General features: G+C 42.3%; 1 protein-coding gene and 1 pseudogene across 1 annotated transcript; one reads left to right on the forward strand and one right to left on the reverse strand.

The window, feature by feature from the left end:
* Positions 1-1704: 1704 nt before the first annotated feature.
* On the reverse strand, positions 1705-5375 carry LOC115791065 (extracellular calcium-sensing receptor-like). Its single transcript, XM_030745157.1, has 8 exons — positions 5236-5375; positions 4550-4844; positions 4167-4456; positions 3724-4019; positions 3282-3487; positions 2919-3140; positions 2694-2817; positions 1705-2609 (listed from the first exon to the last, which is right to left on the reverse strand). Exons 1-8 carry the CDS (start codon positions 5340-5342, stop codon positions 1705-1707), a joined length of 2445 nt encoding a protein of 814 aa, XP_030601017.1. The 5' UTR covers positions 5343-5375.
* A 4703-nt stretch (positions 5376-10078) lies between these two features.
* Positions 10079-27901, forward strand: LOC115790446 (extracellular calcium-sensing receptor-like; annotated as a pseudogene).

Here is a 27901-nt window from a genome sequence, read left to right on the forward strand (position 1 = left end):
CCACCTGAGCTGTGGATCTCTGCATTTCGTCCAGAGTCACCATGGGCCTCTTGGCTGCATCTCTGATCAGTGCTCTACTTGTTCGGCATGTGAGTTTAGGTGGACGGCCTTGTCTTGATAGGTTTACAGTTGTGCGGTTTACAGTTGTGCCATACTCTTTCCATCTCTGGATAAGGGATTGAACAGGGCTCCGTGAGATGTTCAAAGCTTGGGAAATCTTTTTATAGCCTAAGCCTGCTTTAAACTTCTCCACAACCTTATTCCTGACCTGTCTGGTGTGTTTTTTGGACTTCATGATGCTGTTTACTCCCCAATATTCTCTTAACCAACCTCTGAGGCCGTCACGGAGCAGCTGTATTTGTACTGAGATTAGATTACACACAGGTGGACTCTTTTTACTCATTAGCAGTCATCAGGCAACTTCTGAATGCAATTGGTTGCACTCAGAGAAAAGGGGGCTGAATACTTTTGCACACCGCATTTTTCAGCTTTTTATTTGTAAAAAAAGGTTTGAATCATGTATAATTTTTGTTCCACTTCACTATTGTATACCACTTTGTGTTGGTCTCTCACATTAAATTCCAGTGAAATATATTTATGTTTGTGGTTGTAATGTGACAAAATATGGAAATGTTCAAGGGGTATGAGTATTTTTGCAAGCCACTGTATGTAACTAGAAAGCACACCTAATGCCTAATCACAATCTTTGTGAACCTGTAGTTATATTTCTCAAGGTGCATGTCATTTTTCTTTCTTTCAGCTGCACTGGTGCTGAAAACTAATGTTTGACTATGGCTTTCTGAATACAAGTGGGGCTGCAACTTTCGATTATTTTAGTAATTGAGTATTCTATCAATTGTTCCATCAATTAATCAAGTAATCGGATAAGAAATAATTTTTCGTATTAACAATTCATTGAAAATTTTAACTTCCGTACTGCAGTTATTCTCTATGTCACATGTTTCAGACTCAAGACCCGTGGGCCACATCCGGCCCGCGATCTAATTTTATACAGCCAGCAAGAAGATTTCATATAGCTATTATTATCAGCCAGTGTTAATAATAATAATAATAAATCCCACTATGCATTGCAACAGCTGTGGATTGTGGAGGCCAGGTTCATGCCACAGCAACCTTTTTGTTGTGTTCCTTAAATCTTTCTGAACAGATTTCTGGTGGGGAGGCAGTATTTGAATTTCTATTGCTACTCCTTAATTAACAAAATTTACTTTTCTGCTACATCTCAAAGTAGCATACACATGAAAATCAGAACCCAATATTTCCCAGTGAAACACAACATGAATAAATTACTCAAGTGGTGCCAGATAGGTGTATATGACTATGATATCACATAGCGCACTCAGCTGACATTAAACTTAAAATCTGCATTTTTAAGCTTGGTTTTGTAGAAATATAGAAATATTAACAGCAGCTGTATTCAACAACTCTCTAACAATCTAGGTTTACTATGAAATGTGATTTTATATTTATGTGCTTAACTGTGAATTAAATATTTATTTATTAAATGATTACACACATAAATAACAAATAATTCAACAACTGACATGTAAATTGCAAAGAGCTTAACAGAAAAATGTAAGTATTTCATTAAAGTAGCATCTGAAAATGAATATCTTTTTTATGTTCACCGAATGTGTACAATTTTGCTGCTGGAATATTAACCATTTCCAAAGCTCTGATACGCTATGATTGATTTTTGTTCATTAAATATTTCTTAGTGTTGTTCTCAGGCTTAAACAATATGATAAAACATTTTGGAGCAAATATACACATCATTAGTCCAAAGCTGGAAGCCAGAATGGCAAATATCTCCACAACCACAGTGAATTTCCCAGGAGAGCTGACATATGCTGGGATAAAGGTGATCCACACTGCACAGAATATCAGCATACTGAAAGTGATGAGTTTGGCTTCGTTAAAATTATCAGGTAATTTACGTGCTAAGACAGCTAAGACAAAGCAAAATGAAGCCAGTAAGCCTATATACCCAAGCACAGCCCAGAAGCCAAAAGCTGAACCCAAAGCACATTCCAGTATGATTTTCTCCTTGTATGTGGTTAGATTTTTCATAGGAAAGGGAGGGCTAAGTACCAGCCAAATCGTACATATTAAAACTTGAATAAATGTAAAACACATGACAGTCATTCTTTGCTGTGGAGGACCAAACCATTTCATCACATTACTACCTGGAAGTGTAGCTTTAAAAGCCATTAAAACCACTATAGTTTTTCCAAGCAAACAGGAGATACAGAGTACAAAGGTGATACCAAATGAAGTGTGACGCAGCATGCAGGACCAATCAGATGGTGCTCCAATGAAAGTAAATGAACATAAAAAACACAGAGTCAGGGAGATGAGCAGCAGGAAGCTCAGCTCAGAGTTGTTGGCTCTGACAACTGGAGTTGTCCTGTGACAAAAAAATATAGCTGCAGTGATAATGGCCAGACAAGCACCAACAGCTGAGACTGTAGCCAGGATGATTCCTAGGCTGTCTTGAAAAGAAAGAAATTCTACAGGCTTAGGAACGCAAGTGTCTCTCTTTGCATTAGGCCAGAATTCCTTGTAGCATGGTAAACAATCAGCAGAATCTGAATGAAAAGAAACATAAAAACATTGACAGATGGGTTTATTCAGGGTTACAGATATGAACAATAAACATAATTTTATTTTACCTGTAGTATTACTTATCTCTCCCTCAGGACACAGTATACAGTCATAGCAGCAGGTGGGTTTTCCTTTCTGTAGCACTTTACGAGTTCCTGGAGGACAGCTGTCAGTGCACACTGACACTGGCACCTGTTGAAGACATAACAGTACATATAGATATTTGCTATGCAGCAATAATTAAACTATTCTCCAAAGTTTAATCAGCAGATTATTGTCTTTGGACTCATTACTTTTGTGCTATGCTCCATCCAGGTTATGTTTGTATTAATTTTGAACTCCTGGCCCACTGGCAGTGATGCATAATAAAGCCCAACAGTTACTATTTTAGTGATGCCACTTTCACTTTTTTGCCAATTAACCAGCTCATAAACAGCCACAGGATCCCCATTAGCATTAAATGATACGTCATAACCATTCTGGGAAAAATTTACTTTCTTTAACTGAGTTAAAACCTATCAAAATTAATTAAGACAGAAAGGGACAAGAGAGAAAAATAAAAGGTACAATATTTTAACAAATAATATTAAATTTTCATCTGCGTGACATTAGAGATGATGGAAGACATTGGTATTAACAGAATCATTTAATCTGACCTGTTTGGGCTCTATCTTCACTAGTTTGTCACACTTAGCTGTGGCATTTTTCCCTTTACACACTGCATTATGGATGGCATGTGCTATTGCATACACAGCCTTGTACACCATATTAGAAATTCTGAGCTGTGATGTGTCAGTGTACTGGCTTTGGAGATTCTGTATGTCTTCAGTTCCATCACACACCTTCTTGTCTGTAGCACCACCTAAAAATAGAAAAAGGCAAACTAGATGTTTTCAACAGTGAAAGGTAAACTAGATTTCAGACATTTTCCTTTTGATGAATCTGACAAATTATGCTAAGGTAAAAGGATAAAAAAAAAATTATAAAATTTGCCACCTGAACTTGACCTCAGAAGTGATTAAATCACATGAAAATATTTGGCCATTATCTGTAGGTTCTGAGAAGAAGTGTGTCAACTTAAAATCAAGAAAACCTTACTTTTGTTCAGTTTGCAGTTGAATGCGTCCTCCCAGAACTCTGTAAACACTGGGGAAGCAGCAACTTCAGAGAAAGAGAGATTCAGCAGGAAGTCTCTGAAACCTGGGATTACAGACTTTGGAATCCCAAATCCAATGGCCCCAGCACAGAAAGTGAACCTTGTTAATTCTGGGTTGGTTACCCATGACTCACTGCCTATCCACTGGCGAGGTGGGAAAGGCTCACGTGATAGCTCCTCCAACAGGATCTTCATGTCTCCAGAATGTGCAAATGCCACAACAACCACAGCTGTAGACCTTGAGAAATAAGACCACGCATTAGAAGCATTTTTTAAAACTATGTAAAATGTTCATTATTGATGTCATCTACTTGTATTTATATATGAAAACAACAAGCATAATAAAATATGCAAAAAAAACAATCAACATCTGTGATGTAAAAACCTGCGGATAACATCTGCTACTTTCTGGATCCTGCTCTGTGGGTGGGTCCGATAGAAAGATACAGAGTATTCCACACAGATCCCTTCTTTCTGTGCTGCTTCTCGAAAAGATGCCATGCCATTATTTCCATAATCTGTATCTGACCGGACAGCACCTATCCAAGTCCAGCCAAAGTGTTTTACCAGCTTGGCTAGTGCTTCAGCTTGGAACTGATCACTGGGGATTGTTCTGAAAAAATTTGGGTACTGCTGCTTGTCAGACAAGCAGGCACATGTGGCATAGGGGCTCACCTAACGCAAAAGAAGACAGTGTAATCCTATAAGATCTGCACAAGCACATGCATTTTTTAAACATTCAGTTTGATAGAAAGTCAGAATATTTACTTGAGGAATGTTAAAGGCACTGATGACCTGTGAGATGCTGATGGATTGCGTAGACCCAGTGTCACCAACAACAGCTACCACCATACCAGATTGAGAGCAATTGTTATCAGTGTACAACACAGGGTCAAAGCTATTCAAAAACTGAAATGCCACATGCACTGCCACAGGCACTGATGCACATGAGTCATAAATCTGATACCCAAGCCTGATTCCTGGCAGCAGCTCTGTGCTGTTGTTAATCTCTTCAATGGCAAAGACCATTGCACGTGAGAAGCGCAGCCCACGGGTGTCAATGCTGCAAAACAATTGTGCCACTGTTTATACTACAAAGATTCAAGTCAAAGAATGACTGCAATTGATGTGTGTATCAAATATATATTGAATGGTTACCTGACCAGGTAAATCTAGTACCCAATATTGGTACAAGAAAGTAGTGCTAAATAATAGAAAAAAACAAATAAACTATAAAGTTTTTTAATTTCTTGGTTAATATTTATAAAACTGTTTCTTAATACATTATAATTCATGTTGTGAAAACACAGCAAAACTTAAAATGACTTTAAAAACTATAAATTTATCAGCATTTTTGCCAAACTTTTTTTTCAGCAGAACACAAAGCAAGTTCAGCACCATGAAATTTACATATCAAAATATGCTTTTATCACCCACATCTCCCATTTACTGACCTCCCTTTGCATTTCACAGACTCAGGCATGCTCGTGTAGTTATTGTAAATTGTGTTCATGGAGGCATGAAGGGCGAACGATCCCCCGATGATAAAATCTCCATCCATTGAGAATGCAGGTAAACGAGTGCTACCCTGCAGCTTACAATTTACAAATGAAGTCACAGTACCAGCACCTGTGAAACTAGTCCTTTGATTCAGACAGTCTAGGCATATAGCTAAGACAACAGCTGAATTCAGTTGAAATAAATACACAGCCAGTACCAGTCCAATTATAAGACCTGCTATCACCATCACTGCCTGATGTCAGGTGACTGTGTATGCGCATAAGCAAGTTTTCACTGGTTTATATAGGTATTCAGACAAAGGCTTTTTATTTATTTATTTTTCCTTCAAGAGGATATTCCCTTATGCTGAGGTCTTTAAGTCTTGAGCATAATTTCTGCTGTTATCAATAACCCTGGTCTCCTCTTGTAAACTTTCCAGAGGGATTTTATATTAAAACTAAAAAGTAAAAATATGCAAATAGTGGGAATAAGAGGAACTTATAAGGTATTACAACTTAATTTTGTGTATTTACTAAGGTGTTATTCAAGTGGTGGCTTAGTATCAACTTTTTTAGAGTTTAAGAAATATTAGACTGAAATTTATATAGTGGGGTAATAACTTGGTGCCATAAATGGGAAACAAAGTGTAGTAATAAAGTAGCAATACCATGGAAATAACAGGTAAATACAACTTAATTATCAAATTAATATCCAGTGTTTATTTACTGACTTCATAACATTATAATAATAATAGGATTATCTTAACTGATACTTTATCATATTAGCTTACTATTACCGTTACCACACATATTACAATGGTAGAATAATCCTACCTTAAGTTCCTAGTGTTCTTCTTCATTTAAAAGTAATAGTGTAAATGTTATGTTTAATGATGTGATTTATTACCAGGCAACATTTGTGGCAGTAATAAATAAAATGTAATAAAAATGCACAACTGCCTCTTTCTTGTTATTTCCATGGTAATAACACATTAGAACAAGCTTATTAATGAAATTATTACCAGGAAACGTGTTAATTCCTGTGTAATATTCAGGAATCAGAGCTGCAAAATACAAAAGTACATTATTCTTTTACATTTTAAATTAATATTTACAATTCAAAACCCTGGACGAGAAAAGCTAAGTCTACATTTGCTAAATGCAAATGTTATCATTAAGGATCAACTATGGGCATAGGCGTAGGAACCGGGGGGCACGTTCCTCCCCAGTATTGGAGACAGATGCATTTGTCCCACCCAAAAATTACACCGCGGAGAAGAAAAATATTTGATTTTGAAAGCTTTCGCTCAATGAATTTCCATGCGCATAGAATTACCATGCGCACAATAAAGCCAGTGTGCCTGCGCTTTTGGTCATAGGTCTATATATATATATATATATATATATATATATATATATATATATATATATATATATAGACCTAAATTGCCCACAGGTGAACTTGCATTTGAGAGGGTTGAGTCTTTATTTTACCTCTCTGGCTCGGTTGAGTACTTTTCTTAGATTAGTGTCGTGTTCCTCAATGTCCTTGCCTCCAACGAGTATGTCATCCACGATGATGGCACAGGGGTATCCAGCGAATATTTGCTCCATGGTGTGCTGGAACACCTCGCTCACAGAGCGAATCCCGAATGGCATCTGTAACGACCAAAACAAGTGCTGAACGTGGTGAGCAGGGACGACTTACGGTCCAGTGAGATCTGCCAGAAAGAGTTCTTAGCATCCAAAAACTGAGAATACAGTGGCATTAGACATTTGTGATGCAACATCATCTGCTGTCCTCATTGGGTGATGAGGACAGCATGTGATGTTTGGGATTGATGCACATTCTGATCTCTTGTTTGTCTTTTTTCTTGGTGGTGACCATGGATGATACCCAATCAGTGGGGTCTGAGACTGGTGTAATTACACCTAATTCTTGCATCCTGTCTAATTCAGCTTTGACCCTGTCTTTCATGGCTACACGAATGCAGTAGGCAGGGCGAACTACTGGTCTCCCCTCTGGGTCAAGTGTCATTGAGTATGTAACCAGGAGCTTACCCAACTCATCTGAGAACAGATCGCTGTACTCACATTTCATCTGCTGAGTGAAATCTTCAGGTGTGGTGTTACTGACCTGGTGGACCTCTTTGCTGAGTGTCACAAGACCCATTTCTAGTGAGGCACCTAGTCCCAGTAGTGGTAGTACATTCTCATGGATAATGTAGAAAGGTATAGTATATTGCCTGGTCCCTAGATGGCAGCATAGGTTGGCAAATCCAGCAATTTCAATCTTGCTGCCACCGTATGCTATAAGGGTGGTGGGTTTGCTGCAGGGCTGTAATTGTTCATTTCGTCTTACATGCTCAAAAGTCGCTGCTGAGAGGACATTGCATTTGGCACCTGTGTCCACCTTCATCTCAACTGTAGCATCATTAATTTGTATTGTGGCAAAGACCTCATCCTTTCCATGACTTTGCGCGTTGGTTGAGTCAACAGGTATATCCAGTGTAATGCCATTGACGTAGTAAGTCTCATCATCGCTAGTTTCTGTGCTTTGAGTGTCCACCTGGTGGATAGATTGCCTCTGTCTATGCCTGTCTAACTGCAACACTTTCAAAAGTGGTTCATCTTCTTGCATGCATTACACGGTTGACCAAAGGCAGGGCATTTGTTCCTCTTTGCCACATGACTACCACCACAATAACTGCAGTTAGTAATGAACTGTGTGGTGTTATTGTTCATTTTGTTATCAAACCTGATCTTGTCAGTGCCTCCTCTCTTTCCACTTGTGAGTTGAACTGTGTCTACAGTTGTGGTGGGAGTACGTGGCGATGTTAAGGTTTTGTTATGCTCCTCAGTCATCTCATGGATCTGACATATTGAAATGGCCTTGGCGACTATCACTATTATTCTCAGATCACTGACATATGATTCAATATTCTCACCAGCCTTTTGGTTGTGTGTGTTGAATCTGTGTCTCTCCATGGTGATATTCATCTGAGGGTTGCATATTTCACAAAATTTCTTTTTGAGGCATATGGGGTCCTCCCTGGATTCCGCGGGAACCAGGACACATCCTTCTTCCCCTTCTCTGCCGGGCGCCCGTATGGCAGCTGCATATACAAATGATCGTTCGCGTTCAATAGTCTCAGGCCCGGCCAGATTCAGAAGTATGTAGGCTTGAGTCCACGCCGGCTTGTCCGAGTGTGCAGCTGCAATAAAGATATCATATTCTTGCTCAAATGTGTGCCAGTTCTCTGCTATTTTGCCATCAAATACTAGCGGGTTGGGCTGTCTGAAGCTGTCCGCCATGTTTCGAAAAGCACAATGGTCCCATACAGATGTACTCACAACACAAAATTGTCCACAAAACCGTTGAAGTCCAGGGCTTCTGACACCATTTTGTGTGTTGTGGCAAGAAAGGGTCTCATCACAGTGCTGTTAACTTGGTTCCATTTAATGATGACTGTTAGTCGCAAGCTCACATAGCAGTAGCCAGTGGCAACCAAGGGCAGGACACAAACAACAACGTAACCCCGAGCGTGCATGCATAAACCCAGAGCTACGGCATCTGTGAAGGCTCAATATTACTGTGTGCACACTGCACAGTCAATAGTTTACAAAAATGGCTAATTAAATTTAATAATTGGACTCCTTATTCCGTTGTTTTGTCTCATTCCTGTTCGATAAACGAACATGCAGAAACCTAAAAGGCTTAAGCAGCAACTCATATTTTTTTTTTTTTAATTTCTTCACAATCCAATTTGGAGGGTCTAGCCTGTCATATAAAAGCATCATATGGGCAGTGTTACTGTGACGCTATGAGGCTTCAAATTCGGAAAGCACTACAAATGGCCCGCAGGTGGGCTGCTGCCAGTTAACAAGTTAACTGAAGGCTCAAGGCTTTCATTACCTGGTGAGCACGTGGACTGCATATTGGAGAAAACTCGTGGTCTTTGCATCCCCAGATGCTATTTCATGTGGGTGAATTTACTTGCTTGTTTGTCTTCTTCTGTCCACAGTAGGAGAAGTAGCTCAGCAAATTGAGGTGGATCTTTCTTCATTTGTTCAAGCTGGAGGTTGGTGATCAATGGACTGTCCCAACAGCCTCAGCAAAATTGCCTAAGAAGTTGTTTGTTTGCATCACCAGGAGCAATTCTGTCTCGGCTTATGGCTTAGTTTAAAGCTGTGTGTAATCTCTGCAGGTATTCTGGGGGTTTTTCACCAACGTTTTGGTTTGTGTTCAAGAAATGAGCAAATAGTTCATCACCATCTTCCACAGCAGCATAGGCAGAGTCAAGAAGTTCAAGGTAAGTTTTTGGGCTTGCTTTGGGCCTGAGAGTTGGCTGCAGGAGGAGATAAGCTTTCAAAAAATTTTCTGGGTCAGTCAAACAGAATTCCACACTCCTGCGCCAGGTGTCATAATCAGTTTCAAAAGTAGGATGTTGAACTCACGAAAAGGGTTTCAACTTGCAAGGTAAGTTTGAGGGTGAGGCTGTGTCACTGCTTTTAACAATGTCTTCAACAATGACACGCCACACCTCAGGACTGCTTAATAAATCGAAAGGTACCTGTGACCTAACAGTATCTGTGATTGGATGAGGATCATTATTAATGACACAAGCATGGTCACTAATTGGTGACACAAGAGGTGAGGCTTGGAGTGTATCAATGGAAAGCAATGGCTCTTCGCCTGAATGTTCAACAGTGTCAGCGTGGATTGTCCCTCCCAACAACGCTCCTATCTTAGCCAATTCCTCTTTCAAGAGGTTTTCAAATGAACAGTTGCTTCGCAATGTCACATCTCTTAGCTCTGAAAGGTAAGTTACTGTTGCAAAAACACTTATTTCACTACTATAAGCGCTGGCTAGGCTTTTAATGTGGTGAATAACCTCTGGTTTTGCAGTGCATGGTCTATCATGGGGTAAATACTGTTTTCCCAGTTCTTTAGCAGTAGCTTCATGCTGAAACTCTACAATGACCTTTTCTTTACCTGTAGTGGGTACTTTAACAAGCCTATTGACAGGACCAAACTGTTTCAGGAAATCAAAGACCTCATTGTCAAGTTCACTGTTAGTTAGACCACTGACTAAAACAGAGTTTTGAAGCTCCAAAATCAACAAAAAAACCTGAAAAAGCATACCCAAATTAAATCAGCTGCTGTTCCTGAACTCTTTGTACTACATGCAAAAGCTTCCTCTCTTTGTGAAGAAAACAATCTATATTTTCATTTTTGCAGTCAAAAATGCTGTAACTGTAATGAGTATGTTGCTATTAAGTTTTGAACACAGAAAAATCAGACAATTTTTGCCTTGCCTAGATTTTTCCTGTACACTGAGTGTAGAAGGTATAGACTGGAAAATATAATGAAGCTGTGGAATGAAGTCTTGTCAACGTGTATTTCAAATTTTATCAAGATAGCACAAAAACCTACTGTTTTGTTAAAGTTTTTGTGTGTTGATCTCCAGGCGTGGTCTCACATATGGAGGCACCAAATGGCACATGTAAGCCAGCATTTGATATACAAACTTCAAATGGCTGTAACTCCTCAATGCTTCAACATACAGTCGTCAGTCAGGGCTCTAATGAAAGATACTACCCCGAGGGATCCTCTGCTATACACAAATTTACTGATGGTACAAATTAATTATAATTATAGACATATAAATCAGAGGTCGCCCTAATTTGTAAAAGAAGGAAAATGTTAGGCCTTCATTCACAAAAAAGCCAGTTTATTTTCAATGATTCCTTCACACACCCAAAATTGTATACTGATCAAAGGTTACAGTAAAAGTAAACACTACATACTCACATAGAATAAAAAAAACCCACAATCCTCCCAATAGTCCTTCTGTGATACACAACTTACAACCTCCCCCCAAACAATTACCCCCCACAAACACAAAATGTTGGTGTTATGGTATAAATTCCATTCTGTTTATTATGAATTATCATACCTTCTGTTTGTATATTTTCTATAAGTTGTTTTATGTACATATGATACTGTTGTTTTTATGTTTGAAATGGAAACACGTGGTGACATTTTTTACAAAGGAAGTTGTAGTTACCTGCAGGCTGTTTTCAGCCTGCAGAGAATACACACATAGGATACGTGTCTCATATACGTCATGTTACATGCACATTCTACAGGATACTTACTACCATATATGGTAAGGAAAAAGCCAAGGACAGAGAGAGGGGATCTGTGTGGAATATTCTGTGTCTTTCTATCGGACCCACCCACAGAGCATCATCCAGAAAGTAGCAGATGTTATCCGCAGGTTTCTGTATCACACATACTGTGTGAAATTAGCTTCTTTCTTTCTTTTTGTTTTTTTAAATTAACCTTTCATGATGTCATGAGACAGTTAAAAACATGTTCACATACATTATATTGTCTCTTAAGGTCTAAAGCTCTGGTTGTTGTGGCATTTGCACCTTTTGGACACAGGAAGATCCTGTTGGAGGAGCTATCACGTGAGCCTTCCCCACCTCGCCAGTGGATAGGCAGTGAGTCATGGGTAACCAACACAGAATTAACAAGGTTCACTTTCTGTGCTGGGGCCATTGGATTTGGGATTCCAAAGTCTGTAATCCCAGGTTTCAGAGATTTCCTTCTGAATCTCTCTTTCTCTGAAGTTGCTGCTTCCCCAGTGTTTACAGAGTTCTGGGAGGACGCATTCAACTGTACACTGAACAAAAGTAAGGTTATCTTGATTTTAAGTTGACACACTTCTTCTCAGAGCCTACAGATAATGGCCAAATATTTTCATGTGATTTAATCACTTCTGAGGTCAAGTTCAGGTGGCAAATTTTACATATTTTCTTTTTCCTTTTACCTTAGCATAATTTGTCAGATTCATCAAAAGGAAGATGTCTGAAACCTAGATTATCTTTCACTGTTGAAAACATCTAGTCTGCCTTTTTGTATTTTTAGTTCCTGCTGCAGACAAGAAGGTGTGTGATGGAACTGAAGACATACAGAATCTCCAAAGCCAGTACACTGACACATCACAGCTCAGAATTTCTAATATGGTGTACAAGGCTGTGTATGCAATAGCTCACGCCATCCATAATGCAGTGTGTAAAGGGAAAAATGCCACAGCTAAGTGTGACAAACTAGTGAAGATAGAGCCCAAACAGGTCAGATTAAACAAATTTGTTAATGCCAATGTCTTCCATCATCTCACATATCTCACATGGATGAAAATGTAATATTAGTTGTTAAAATATTGTACCTTTTATTTTTCTCTCTTGTCCCTTTCTGTCTTAATTAATTTTGACAGGTTTTAACTCAGTTAAAGAAAGTAAATTTTTCCCAGAATGGTTATGATCTGTCATTTAATGCTAATGGGGATCCTGTGGCTGTTTATGAGCTGGTTAATTGGCAAAAAAAGTGAAAGTGGCATCACTAAAATAGTAACTGTTGGGCTCTTTGATGCGTCACTGCCAGTGGGCCAGGAGTTCAGAATTAATAGAAACATAACCTGGATGGAGCATAGCACAAAGGTAATGAGTCCAAAGACAATAATCTGACTGATTAAACTTTGGAGAACAGATTAATTACTGCTGCATAACAAATATCTAAATGTGCTGTTTCACCTTTATGTCTTCAACAGGTGCCAGTGTCAGTGTGCAGTGACAGCTGTCCTCCAGGAACTCGTAAAGTGCTACAGAAAGGAAAACCCATCTGCTGCTATGACTGTATACTGTGTCCTGAGGGAGAGATAAGTAATACTACAGGTAAAATAAAATTGTTTACTGTTTATATCTGTAACCCTGAATAAACCCATCTGTCAATGTTTTTTTGTTTCTTTTCATTCAGATTCTGCTGATTGTTTACCATGCTACAAGGAATTCTGGCCTAATGCAAAGAGAGACACTTGCGTTCCTAAGCCTGTAGAATTTCTTTCTTTTCAAGACATCTTAGGAATCATCCTGGCTACAGTCTCAGCTGTTGGTGCTTGTCTGGCCATTATCACTGCAGCTATATTCTCTTGTCACAGGACAACTCCAGTTGTCAGAGCCCACAACTCTGAGCTGAGCTTCCTGCTGCTCATCTCTCTGACTCTGTGTTTCTTATGTTCATTAACTTTCATTGGAGCACCATCTGATTGGTCCTGCATGCTGCGTCACACTTCATTTGGTATCACCTTTGTTCTCTGTATTTCCTGTGTGCTTGGGAAAACTATAGTGGTTTTAATGGCTTTTAAAGCTACACTTACAGGTAGTAATGTGATGAAATGGTTTGGTCCTCCACAGCAAAGAATGACTGTCATGTGTTTCACATTTATTCAAGTTTTGATATGTACGATTTGGCTGGTACTTAGCCCTCCCTTTCCTATGAAAAATCTAACCACATACAAGGAGAAAATCATACTGGAATGTGCTTTGGGTTCAGCTTTTGGCTTCTGGGCTGTGCTTGGGTATATAGGCTTACTTGCTTCATTTTGCTTTGTCTTAGCTGTCTTAGCACGTAAATTACCTGATAATTTTAACGAAGCTAAACTCATCACCTTCAGTATGCTGATATTCTGCGCAGTGTGGATCACCTTTATTCAATTCAATTCAATTCAATTCAATTCAATTTTATTTATATAGCGCCAAATCACAACAAACTGTCGCCTCAAGGCGCTTTGTATTGTGGGTAAAGACCCTACAATAATACAGAGAAAACCCAACAGTCAAAACGACCCCCTATGAGCAGCACTTGGCGACAGTGGAAAGGAAAAACTCCTTTTAACAGGAAGAAACCTCCAGCAGAACCAGGCTCAGGGAGGGGCAGTCATCTGCCGTGACCAGTTGGGCTGAGGGGAGAGAAAGACATGCTGTGGAAGAGAGCCAGAGATTAATATCAATTAATGATTAAATGTAGAGTGGAGTATAAACAAAGTAAATAAGGTGAATGAGAAACAGTGCATTATGTGAACCCCCCAGCAGACTAGGCCTAGAGCAGCATAACTAAGGGATGGTTCAGGGTCACCTGATCCAGCCCTAACTATAAGCTTTATCATAAAGGAAAGTTTTAAGCCTATTCTTAAAAATAGAGAGGGTGTCTGTCTCCCGAATCCAAGCTGGAAGCTGGTTCCACAGAAGAGGCGCCTGAAAGCTGAAGGCTCTGCCTCCCATTCTACTCTTAAGTATCCTAGGAACCACAAGTAAGCCAGCAGTCTGAGAGCGAAGTGCTCTGTTGGGGTGATATGGTACTATGAGGTCTTTGAGATAAGATGGTGCCTGATTATTCAAGACCTTGTATGTGAGGAGAAGAATTTTAAATTCTATTCTAGATTTAACAGGGAGCCAATGAAGTGAAGCCAATATGGGAGAAATATGCTCTCTCTTTCTAGTCCCTGTCAGTACTCTAGCTGCAGCATTTTGGATCAGCTGAAGGCTTTTCAGGAAGCGTTTAGGACAGCCTGATAATAATGAATTACAATAATCCAGCCTAGAAGTAATAAATGCATGAATGAGCTTTTCAGCATCACTCTGAGAAAGGATGTTTCTAATTTTTGAAATATTGCGCAAATGCAAAAAAGCGGTCCTACATATTTGTTTAATATGTGCATTTGTAACAGTATTTATGTTGTATGTGATTCCACTTGCCATAATAACCACAGTTTGTAACGTGGAGGTTTACTGGCTCAATGGCGCCCTCTCTGAAAAGGCAATGGATAAATGCCTCTGGCAATGTTATAATGTGGCCAGATCATGAGAGACGAGCCTGAGGTGGGTTGTAGCGCACAGCAGTGTACATGATTATTAAGTATCAACATCTGTCTAGCCATTATATGAAGTGTATGACTACTATAAATGATGTAACTGCTAACGGAATACCTTAAGTGGACTATTGCAGTCGTGGAGTGCTATAACAATCATATAATGACAGGATGCACCGGCTAAGCTAGCTAGCGAACTTCTGTGCTTTTACAATGTACCGTCCTTTTGTAGAGCGCTGTGTTTGAGCTGCCCCGTACTGAGCCAACCTGCCTGACCAGTATATGTTCTGTTCTTATCCAGGTACACAATAATTTTCGTATTGTATTTGTTTGTTAATGGATAAATGCCTCTGGCAATGTTATAATGTGGCCAGATCATGAGAGACGAGCCTGAGAGCGCTGTGCTTGAGCTGCCCCGTACTGAGCCAACCTGCCTGACCAGTATATGTTCTGTTCTTATCCAGACAATAAAACGGATCACATCTTAAAGATAAGCAGCCTTCGTCTATTATTACTACACAACGCAGAGTCGAAGAGGTTTATTTGGACCAGCCAGTTACAGTGTAATTGTGCCTGGTTACACTGGTGCCGTGACCCGCGCTTCTGGAGACGACGAGAGCAGGGACCGTCTATTTCCTGGAGGATCGTGGCTGGTGTCGGAGCCCTCAGCTCGTGGAGGGAGAAGCTCTGCAGCGAGTGTATCTCAGTTTTCTACACGATTGCCCTTCATCTGCTGCACTCCTTTCTGCCATGGACTATGTGCAGGTTGATTGATGTTTGTTTAGAGTAGATTGGAGTTTATTTTCTTTATTTGGCGATTAAGGCCGTGCAAGGGCGCTGTGCCTCATTTCGTCACAAGGTGGCAGTGTTTCCTCGCATGTGGCTACTTTTATAGTCTTAAGTGTGTTTTTCATTTAATCTGTTTTCTGTAGGTATCATTGGGAGGGGCCCGCGCTTAATCTGTGGTTCACAGTTGAGCGGCTGTTTTCGTTTCTGTCATGTTTGGGGAGATTGAGTAACTTTGGCCCCTTGTGATTTTTGTTTTATGTGATTTTTTTTATGCTCCTGGGTCCGTAATATATTTTTTAGTGTTGTAACGATCCAGTAGAGCATTTTAGAGTGATTCCCGGCAGTTTGGTCTTTTTGTTTTGAAAAAGAAAAAAAAAAAAAATTATTTGAGGGTTCTTTTGGTTTGTTTTTGTGATTTCTTAATGGACAACAGTGTCATTTTTGGTAGGGGGCGGGGGTCAGTGCCATTCACCCCAATACCCTCACTTGGCAGGGGCAGAGTGTTTTTAATGCCTGATTCCTCTACGCCAGTGCCTGGTTTTGAGGATGTTTTGCCGGCCAGTAACACTAGTGGTGGAAACCCTCAAAGTGATCCCCTCACTCAGAAATCAGAGGATAAGGGCACTGCTGAGAATCTTTTGACAGACATGGCATCAAGAATTGGTCTCTCCATAGGTGAGAGCATCGCTTCTTGCATTGAATCACGCTTGGGATGCGGGATGGGGCCAAGTATGGTTGGAGCAATGGGCAGTATGGGAGCAGATCCATCATTGCTGAATGTAGTAGTCAAGTCCGAAGTCAAGGAGCCTGTGAGTTTTAAAGGGGATGGGCATGACACTCTTACTGTTCAGGAGTGGGAAGCTGCAATGGTGGCTTATATGAGGAAGAGAGGTGTTCCTGTTGCAGAACAATCTGAAGAAGTACTGAGTAAACTAGTGGGGAGAGCACGAGAAGTTGTCAGGGTAGGCATACGTAGCAACCCATCTGTATCCCTGTCTAGTGGCCCGAGCCCAATCTTTGAGATACTGAAACAGCACTTCAGTGATACACCCTCTTCTAACATGCCTTTGGCTGACTTCTATGCCACACTGCCTAGCGCAGGTGAACATCCCTTTGACTACTGGTTGAGGTTAAATAGAGTTATGGAGGTGACAGAGGATTGCCTTAGGAGACAGAATAAGACTTTTGATAACCTGTCACGTGACCTGACTACCATGTTCATTCGTCATTGCCCTGATTCAGAACTATCCCTGATATTCAGGTGCAAACCAGCACAACAATGGACAGTTACTGATGTGCATGAGAAACTTGTTGAACACAGCAGAGACCAGAAACAGTCATCACAGTTGAGAGTGACCTCTGCTATAACTGCGCAGCAACAGGGAGTGACTCCCAGGTTTAGTGGTGTGGACCCTGTTAATAAACGGGATGTTACGCTGCCAGTCCCTGCTTCAGTACAGTTGCCACGGCAACAGGCTGAAGAGGCCACTGATCGCCTTGACCGCATTATCACCATGCTGGAGCGTGTTTTGGAAGTGCAGCCACCGCAACATGGTTTACCCAGCAGAAGTGGTGGACATGCACGCCGTAACCACAAAGCTGATTTCAAATTCTCTGGGCCATGTGACGTTTGCGGAGATGCTGGGCACACTACCCACTACCACTGCAGATTCAGCCATCTGTGCTTCCTCTGCTATGCAGCTGATCACACACGTGTTGACTGTCCCAGGGTTATAACCACCAAGCCCCGGAGTAATGTATCAGCGGCTCAGCCGGAGGGAAACTAGTTGGCCTGCATGTGGCGGGGGCAAGTGTTGGGCCTGGATGTGATCCCCCAGAGACTAATGACCTGGACGATTTAGATTCTGTCTGCCGAAGTGTGTATGAGGAAAGGGAGCTTGGCCACAGGCCAGTTCTCCATAACATACAGAGACTAACACCACACGATGAACTTTTCTTTGAAGATGTAACTTTAGGTGGTAAGATGTCAGTTAAAGCTATGCTCGATAGTGGATCAATGGCTTGCACACTGAGCAACAGTGTGATGCCTCAGTTGTTACAGCAGACAGTGTTGAAAACCTCTGTTTTGGAGCCCACTGATGTTGTTTTGATTGGCTGTGGTGGTTCAAAGACAAAACCACTAGGAGTTTGTGATGTAGAGGTAGATGTCTATGGCTGTAAAGTGGTTGTGCCAATGCTAGTGGTTGATGGTCAGTGTGAGACCCTCATCATTGGCTGTAATTTGCTAAGATACCTAATGCAGTACCTGAAACAAGAAAGTGACTCACTGGATTGTGATCCAATGCTTTCAAAAGATGAATGTGACCCCCATAAGAAGCTTTTGAGTCTGACAGCTGCAGTAGAGGCGTGTGCAGTGAACACCCCTGACAGGGTTGGAACTGTCAAGACAAAGAGAGCTGTCACATTGATGCCTATGACTGAACACTTGGTCTGGGGCAAACTGCAGCGGGCGAATAGTTTGCCTGTTGGCAGTACAGTCATGATGGAGCCTACGAGTGCAAGATCGAGGCCAAGAACTGTCATAGTTGGGCGGACTGTGGCACTTTTGAGCGATGATGGGTGGCTGCCTCTGAAAGTGATAAACCCTTCTGACAAGCCTATCACACTGAGACGTAGTGCTAAGCTAGCTGATGTGTATCCATGTGTGGCTCTGGAAAGCTTCAGCCAGCCTGAGGGTTGCAGCAGATCCCAACCTACCTTCCAGCAGCACGTCCAGTTGTCCACAGGCAGCCCCATCTGTTGCAGTGAGGCGCAGAGCCTAGTCACAGAGACTTCTAGCCTACCTGACCGTCCCTTGGTGAACAACCCAGGTAGCGAGATTGGTACACTTCATTCACGGTTGCATGATATGGGTCTGTCCGACATAGACATTGACTCCTGTGAGGTGTCACCGGTTTGTAAGGAGCGGCTTGTTGATCTCATTGCAGAGTTTCAGTCAATCTTCTCCAGAGACAAGTTGGATTGTGGGAGGGCTAAAGGTTACCTCCACCGGATTCGACTTGTGGATGACAAACCCTTTCGGTTGCCCTGTCGGCGCATACCACCCACTCAGTATGAGAAGCTCAGACAGTTGCTGGATGAGATGGAAGAGCGGGAGATCATTAGAAAATCTAGCAGTGAGTTTGCGTCACCGTTAGTCCTAGTCTGGAAGAAAACAGGTGACATAAGAATCTGTAATGATTTCCGCTGGCTCAATGCTCGAACCATCAAGGACGCCCATCCTCTTCCTCATCCTGCTGATGCCTTGTCGGCTTTGGGTGGCAATGCCTTTTTCTCCACTATGGACCTGACTTCTGGGTACTATAATGTGGAAGTACATGAGGAAGACAAGAAGTACACAGCTTTCACGTCACCATTTGGATTATATGAATATAATCGCATGCCCCAAGGGCTGTGCAATAGCCCTGCAACTTTTATGAGGATGATGCTGAGTATCTTTGGTGACCGAAACTTCCTCGGTCTTCTGTGCTATCTAGATGATGTTCTGGTGTTCGCTCCTACAGAAGACCTAGCGCTGGAAAGATTAGAGATGGTTTTTCAGCGGCTTAAGGCCCACAACCTTAAGCTTGCTCCCAAGAAGTGCCACTTCCTACAACGCTCAGTGAGGTTTCTGGGACATGTTGTGAGCGCTGATGGGATAATGTCTGACCCAGATAAGGTTGTAGCCATCACTTCTTTGGCAGAATCAGACCTTATGGAGCCAGGCACTGGTGTTCCCTCACAGCGAAGAATCCGGTCTTTTCTTGGTATGGTGGTGTTCTACCAGCAATTCATTGAGAACTGTTCCTCCATTGCCAGACCTCTGTTTAGGTTGACAGCAGGTGACAGGAACCCCCGTGGAGTGGGGAGGAAACACCGTCAGGTTTGGAGGAAGCTGAGCGCTGACGATTGGACAGATAAATGCAGGCAGGCTTTCTTTTTGCTAAAGCAAGCCTTGATGGACCAGGTTATCCTGGCCCACCCAGATTTCAGCGAGCCTTTTCTGCTCTCTGTTGATGCATCTAGTAATGGCCTCGGTGCTGTGCTGTCACAGGTCCCCATTGGTGGGTCCACCGCCAGACCTATTGCTTTTGCGAGTAAATCGCTTAGCTATGCACAGTCAAGGTATCCCGCACACCGGTTGGAGTTTTTTGCCTTAAAGTGGGCTGTGTGTGATAAGTTTCACCACTGGCTACGGGGCCATCAGTTCACTGCATGGACGGACAATAATCCTTTGACTTATATATTGTCCAAGGCACGACTGGATGCGTGCGAGCAAAGATGGATTGCAAAATTGGCACCTTTCCGGTTTGACATCAAATATATTCCGGGGCCCAAAAACGTGGTTGCCGATGCCTTAAGCCGAGAGCCATTTGTGCAGCCCAGCACATCCCATCGGTTGACAAGAGTCCCGTATCGGGACCTATTGGCTGAAGCGGCTGCAGTGTGTCCTCATGGAGTGCGGGAGGCATTCCACCGTTCTGCTCATCCTTTTGACTGTGTTACAGAAGGTGGGCAGCCTATCGCTTCCCAGTGTTCAGCAGTTGCTGAGGCCGGAACCATGACATCACATGAGGTGACTGCTGTTTTTGATGCACACATGCAGCAGGATGATGGGATATGTCCCCATGCGCTCTTGCTGCCCCAGTTCCCGCAGACTGTGTTGATGCCTGAGCACAATGGCTCAGAGGTGCTCACGCATGATTTGTTGAGAGGGAGTCAGCGAAATGACTCCATTCTCAGCAGAGTGATCGTGTATGTGGAGAGGGGTTGGAGGCCATCAAGGAGAGGGCGGCCCAAGGAACCTGCTGAAGCACTCAAGCTGCTCAGAGGTTGGGACAAATTGCAAATGAGGGATGGTATCCTGTATCGTGTTACCAAAAACATGATAACGAAAAAGAAGTCCTACCTGTATGTTGTTCCATCATCACTTCGCTCCAGAGTATTGAGGGGTGTACATGATGAGGTTGGCCATCAAGGTCAACAGCGTACACTGTGTCTGGCAAAACAGAGATTTCACTGGGTAGGACTGAGCAGAGATGTGGCTGAGTATGTGAGAGGTTGCAGGCGGTGTGTGGTGAGCAAGTCACCTGAACCTGAAGCCAGGGCACCGCTGGAGAACATAAGGACTTCAGAACCTCTCGAGTTGGTGTGTATTGATTTTTGGACAGCTGAGGATTCTGCCAATAAGTCGGTGGATGTGCTTGTTGTCACCGATCATTTTACAAAACTGGCTCATGCCTTTCTGTGTCCCAACCAAACTGCTAAGGCAGTCGCACATCAGCTCTGGCACAACTATTTCTGCATTTATGGTTTCCCTAAACGGTTTCACTCTGACCAAGGGGCCAATTTTGAGAGCAGCCTGATTGCTGAGTTGTTGAGTGTGGCAGGTGTCCAAAAATCACACACGACTCCTTATCATCCAATGGGCAATGGCTCGTGTGAGAGGATGAATAGGACATTAGGGAATATGATCCGTGCACTGCCCTCTAGAGCGAAGCACAGATGGCCCGAGGCTTTGAAATCTCTCACGTTTGCTTACAACTGTACTATCCACGAAACAACAGGCTATGCACCATTTCTGCTCATGTTTGGCAGGGTGCCGAGGCTCCCTGTTGACATAGTTTTTGGCTCTGTCTTAGATGACCAAGAGGTCATCAACTATGACAGCTATGTTCAGTCCCTGCGGAAAGCACTGATGGAGGCCATGGAAATAGCGCAAGCTGTGGCATCCAAACAGTTACAGAGACACACCGATTTGTATAACAAGAGGGTTCGTGGAGCACCTGTGGAAGTAGGTGACCGTGTGTTGCTGGCCAACAAAGGGGAGCGTGGCAAGAGAAAGCTTGCTGACCGCTGGGAAAATGCCATCTGTCATGGCGTGTGTGTGTGGCAGGCAGAATTGGACCCCAGGATGCAGACTCAAAGAAAACAGGATTTATTGGAAAAATACAAAACAAACCTATACTGGGAAGGAACTAAACCAAAACCTGAGGAGGAGCAGGGAGACACACAGCGAGGGAACACTGAAGACGACGCGACAGAGAACAAAACAAAACTGAGGGCTTAAGTACACACTGGGTAATCAGGGCAAGAGGAAACAGCAGGGAACAACAGGTGAAGCAAATGAAACTAACAACATGGGAAGCAAAACTAAACACAAAGCACAGGGAACATACGACTGTCAAAATAATACAGGAAGTGACTAACCAAGGCGCACGCAGACTACATACGGGGGACTGGCACACAGACACGGGGCAGAGACACAGACTAGTCACAACACTAGGAATAAACTCAACATGAAAACACAGGAGGTCAGGGACAAGACATCATGACAAGAACATGGAGCAGGGGAGACAGGGACGAGGGGAACAAACGTATCAAAACAACTGAAAAACAACAAAACTCAGGGAAGACAGAACTAAACACAAAATGCTGGGCAGACGGCCCAGGACCATGACACCATCTATGTAGTGATTGGAGTCAACAAAGAGAGCCACACCTTCAAAATCCAGCATTCCTCTAGTGGTCGGGAGAAAGTGGTGCATCGAAATCTGATCATGCCAGTGAACTTTCTCCCTTTGCTTGACACTACTTCCCAGGATGAGGCCAGTACATCCTCGTTGTCTGGCTCAATGGGACTTGGTGAGAGAGACGTTGTTGCTGATGCTTCTGATGGTTCTGTGGAGTATCGGACCAGAGTGTGGGTGTCAGCCCTGCCATCCACAACTTCCAGCCAGGTGGATGTGAACAGTGCTGGACAGTCAGGGGACACTGATGCTGCTGCTGTTCCACCTGTGGGTGTTGTGCTGCCTGAGACATTGGCTAGTGGGTCGTCTCCCAGCTCATTACACCTTGATTCTTTCACGGAAGACCACTTGAAGAGGGAAAACTGTTGCGCTGATTCTATCGGCAGTTTGGCTGCTGCGGAGATGTCTCCCAGCCCTACTTCTGGTGCAGGAAACCAAGACTCGCCTGGACCTGTTCAGCACAGCATTGGTACAGCTGCTGGGGCTGAGGAAGTTGAGAATCGTACCCGATCTAGAGCAGGGAGGTTGCTAAGACCTGTTACTAGACTTATTGAACTTATGCACCAGAGGACAAGTGTAGTTCTATAGGCACTTTGTTCTGTGTGGGATAAATGTTTTTCTTTCTCTTTTGTTATTATTACACTTGTGGGATCAGTGTGGTCTCTGATGTTTTTTTTTCCCTTTTTTAATTGTTTTCCTTTGCCATGTACTGAGACACGTACCAGTTACAATGTCCTTTAAATATGTAACAGGCATATTTTTCCCCGTGTGTGATGCAGAGGTCTGGCCAACTTCTTCTCACACTGACTCTTGCAGAGAGTGGTTTTCTAATTGGGTGTTTGTGACTGATTGTTCATGGTTGATCTCTCAGTGTGAGACAAATGTGAATTGTGTAGTGGCATGAATGAATTCTTAACAGTTTTGTGCCTGGTGCTTACTGGTCAACTTTTTGTTCTTCAGTCTTTTGTTTTTGTTTTGGGCAAGTGGAATTCAGCAGGGGGGAATGTAACAGTATTTATGTTGTATGTGATTCCACTTGCCATAATAACCACAGTTTGTAACGTGGAGGTTTACTGGCTCAATGGCGCCCTCTCTGAAAAGGCAATGGATAAATGCCTCTGGCAATGTTATAATGTGGCCAGATCATGAGAGACGAGCCTGAGGTGGGTTGTAGCGCACAGCAGTGTACATGATTATTAAGTATCAACATCTGTCTAGCCATTATATGAAGTGTATGACTACTATAAATGATGTAACTGCTAACGGAATACCTTAAGTGGACTATTGCAGTCGTGGAGTGCTATAACAATCATATAATGACAGGATGCACCGGCTAAGCTAGCTAGCGAACTTCTGTGCTTTTACAATGTACCGTCCTTTTGTAGAGCGCTGTGTTTGAGCTGCCCCGTACTGAGCCAACCTGCCTGACCAGTATATGTTCTGTTCTTATCCAGGTACACAATAATTTTCGTATTGTATTTGTTTGTTAATGGATAAATGCCTCTGGCAATGTTATAATGTGGCCAGATCATGAGAGACGAGCCTGAGAGCGCTGTGCTTGAGCTGCCCCGTACTGAGCCAACCTGCCTGACCAGTATATGTTCTGTTCTTATCCAGACAATAAAACGGATCACATCTTAAAGATAAGCAGCCTTCGTCTATTATTACTACACAACGCAGAGTCGAAGAGGTTTATTTGGACCAGCCAGTTACAGTGTAATTGTGCCTGGTTACACATTGAAGGACATATCCTGGTCAAAAATGACTCCAAGATTTCTCACAGTGTTACTGGAGGCCAAAGTAATGCCATCCAGAGTAAGTATCTGGTTAGACACCATGTTTCTAAGATTTGTGGGGCCGAGAACAAGAATTTCAGTTTTATCTGAATTTAGAAGCAGGAAATTAGAGGTCATCCAGGCCTTAATATCTTTAAGACATTCCTGCAGTTTAACTAATTGATGTGTGTCATCTGGCTTCATTGATAGGTAAAGCTGAGTATCATCTGCATAACAATGAAAATTGATGCAGTGCTTTCTAATAATACTGCCTAAGGGAAGCATGTATAATGTAAATAAAATTGGTCCTAGCACAGAACCCTGTGGAACTCCATAATTAACCTTAGTGTGTGAAGAAGACTCCCCATTTACATGAACAAATTGGAGTCTATGAGATAAATATGATTCAAACCACTGCAGTGCAGTACCTTTAATACCTATAGCAAGCTCTAATCTCTGTAATAAAATGTTATGGTCAACAGTATCAAAAGCTGCACTGAGGTCCAACAGGACAAGAACAGAGATGAGTCCACTGTCAGAGGCTCTAAGAAGATCATTTGTAACCTTCACTAATGCTGTTTCTGTACTGTGATGAATTCTGAAACCTGACTGAAACTCTTCAAATAAACCGTTCCTCTGCAGATGATCAGTTAGCTATTTTACAACTACTCTTTCAAGAATCTTTGAGAGAAAAGGAAGGTTGGGGATTGGCCTATAATTAGCTAAGACAGCTGGGTCAAGTGATGGCTTTTTAAGCAGAGGTTTAATTACAGCCACCTTGAAGGTCTGTGGTACATAGCCAACTAATAAAGACTGATTGATCATTTTTAAGATTGAAGCATCAATAATTGGAAAGACTTCTTTGAACAGTCTAGTAGGAATGGGATCTAACAAACATGTTGCTGGTTTGGAGGAAGTAACTATTGAAGTTAACTCTGAAAGATCAACTGGAGCAAAAGAGTCTAAACAAATACCAGCAGTGCTGAAAGCAGCCGAACATGAAGAATAATCTTTGAGATGGTTATGAATAATTTTTTCTCTAATGTCTAAAATTTTATTTGTAAAGAAATCCATGAAGTCACTACTAGTTAACGTGAAAGGAATACTCGGCTCTACAGAGCTCTGACTCTTTGTCAGCCTGGCTACAGTGCTGAAAAGAAACCTGGGGTTGTTCTTATTTTCTTCAATTAATGATGAATAGTAAGATGTCCTAGCTTTACGGAGGGCTTTTTTATAGAGCAACAAACTCTTTTTCCAGGCTAAATGAGCATCTTCTAATTTAGTGAGACGCCATTCCCTCTCCAGCTTTCGGGTTATCTGCTTTAAGCTGTGCGTTTGTGAATTATACCACGGAGTCAGGCACTTCTGATTTGAAGCTTTCCTTTTCAGAGGAGCCACAGTATCCAAAGTTATACGCAGTGATGATGTAAAACTATTGACGAGATAATCAACCTCACTGGGAGCAGAGTTTAGGTAGCTGCTCTGCACTGTGTTGGCACATGGCACTGAAGAGCATAACAATGAAGAAATTAGATCCTTAAACTTAGCTACAGCACTTTCAGAAAGACTTCTACTGTAATAAAACTTATTCCCCACTGCTGTGTAATCCATTAAAGTAAATGTAAATGTTACTAAGAAATGATCAGACAGGAGGGGGCTTTCAGGGAATACTGTTAAGTCTTCAGTTTCTATGCCATATGTTAGGACAAGATCCAGTGTATGATTAAACTGGTGGGTGGGCTCCTTTACATTTTGAGAGAAGCCAATTGAATCTAACAATAGATTAAATGCAGTGTTGAGGCTGTCATTCTCAGCATCTACATGGATGTTAAAATCACCCACTATAATTATTTTATCTGAACTGAGCACTAAATCAGATTAAAAGTCAGAGAAATCAGACAGAAACTCTCAGTAGGGACCAGGTGGACGATAGATAATAACAAATAAAACAGGTTTTTGATTTTCCCAATTAGGATGGACAAGACTAAGAGTCAGGCTTTCAAAAGAATGAAAACTTTGTCTGGGTCTTTGATTAATTAATAAGCTGGAATTGAAGATTGCAGCTACTCCTCCTCCTCGACCTGTGCTTCGAGCATTCTGACAGTTACTGTGACTCGGGGGTGTTGATTCATTTAAACTAACATATTCATCCTGCTGTAACCAGGTTTCTGTAAGGCAGAATAAATCAATACGTTGATCAATTATTAAATCATTTACTAATAGGGACTTGGAAGAGAGAGACCTAATGTTTAACAATCCACATTTAATTGTTTTATTTTTTGGTGCAGTTGATGAAGCTGTATTATTTATTGTTTTTGAATTTCTATGCTTAAATAGCTTTTTGCTGATTTTAGCTTTGGTTTTTGGTGGTCTGGGAGCAGGCACCGACTCTATGGGGATGGGGTTTTGGGGGGATGGCAGGAGGAGAGAAGCTGCAGAGAGGCGTGTAAGACTGCAACTCTGCTTCCTGGTCTCAACCCTGGGTAGTCAGTTTTTCGGAGGGTTAATAAATTTGGCCAGATTTCTAGAAATGAGAGCTGCTCCATCCAAAGTGGGATGGATGCCGTCTCTCCTAACAAGACCAGGTTTTCCCCAGAAACGTTGCCAATTATCTATGAAGCCCACGTCATTTTTTGGACACCACTCAGACAGCCAGCGATTCAAGGAGAACATGCGGCTAAACATGTCGCTCCTGGTCTGATTGGGGAGGGGCCCAGAGAAAACTACAGAGTCCGACATCGTTTTTGCAAAGTTACACACCGAGTCAATATTAATTTTAGTGACCTCCGATTGGCGTAACTGGGTGTCATTACTGCCGACGTGAATAACGATCTTACCAAATCTACGATTAGCCTTAGCCAGCAGTTTCAAATTTCCATGAATGTCGCCTGCTCTGGCCCCTGGAAGACATTTGACTGTGGTCGCCGGTGTCTCTAGCTTCACGTTTCTCAAAACAGAGTCGCCAATAACCAGAGTTTGTTCCTCGGCGGGTGTGTCGCCGAGTGGAGAAAAACGGTTAGAGACGTGAACAGGTTGGTGGTGTACCCGGGGCTTCTGCTTAGGACTACGCTTCCTCCTCACCGTCACCCAGCTGGCCTGTTTTCCCTGCTGCTCGGGATCTGCTGGGGGGGAGCTAACGGCGGCTAAGCTACCATGGTCCGCACCCGCTACAGGGGCCTGGCTAGATGTAGGATTTTCCAGGGTGCGGAGCCGAGTCTCCAGTTCAGAAAGCCTGGCCTCCAGAGCTACAAACAGACTACATTTATTACAAGTACCGTTACTGCTAAAGGAGGCCGAGGAGTAACTAAACATGTGACACCCAGAGCAGGAAAGTGCAGGAGAGACAGGAGAAGAAGCCATGCTGGTAGTGAGTCGGCTAAGGGCTAAGCTACTAGCTGAGCTAAGCTAGCGAATTTCTAAAAACAAATAAAGTGAGTAATGTGAATACAGGTGATTCAGCAAAGAGTATGCTATTTAAAGTAGGTGAAGATTACACTAAAATATGTTATTATCCAGATAAATCGATTTATACAGATATAACAGCTAACAGACAGCAAAACACTGTGCTCCGAAACAGGAACAGGAAGTGATACAATACCGCAGTGAGAGCCAACACCAAGTGACCATCCCAGCATATGTCAGCTCTCCTGGGAAATTCACTGTGGTTGTGGAGATATTTGCCATTCTGGCTTCCAGCTTTGGACTAATGATGTGTATATTTGCTCCAAAATGTTTTATATTATTTAAGCCCGAGAAGAACACCAAGAAATCTTTACTGAACAAAACGAGTGGTTTTGATGGCTTTTAA

The sequence above is a fragment of the Archocentrus centrarchus genome, chromosome 13 (assembly GCF_007364275.1).
Source record: "Archocentrus centrarchus isolate MPI-CPG fArcCen1 chromosome 13, fArcCen1, whole genome shotgun sequence".
NCBI lineage: Eukaryota > Metazoa > Chordata > Actinopteri > Cichliformes > Cichlidae > Archocentrus > Archocentrus centrarchus.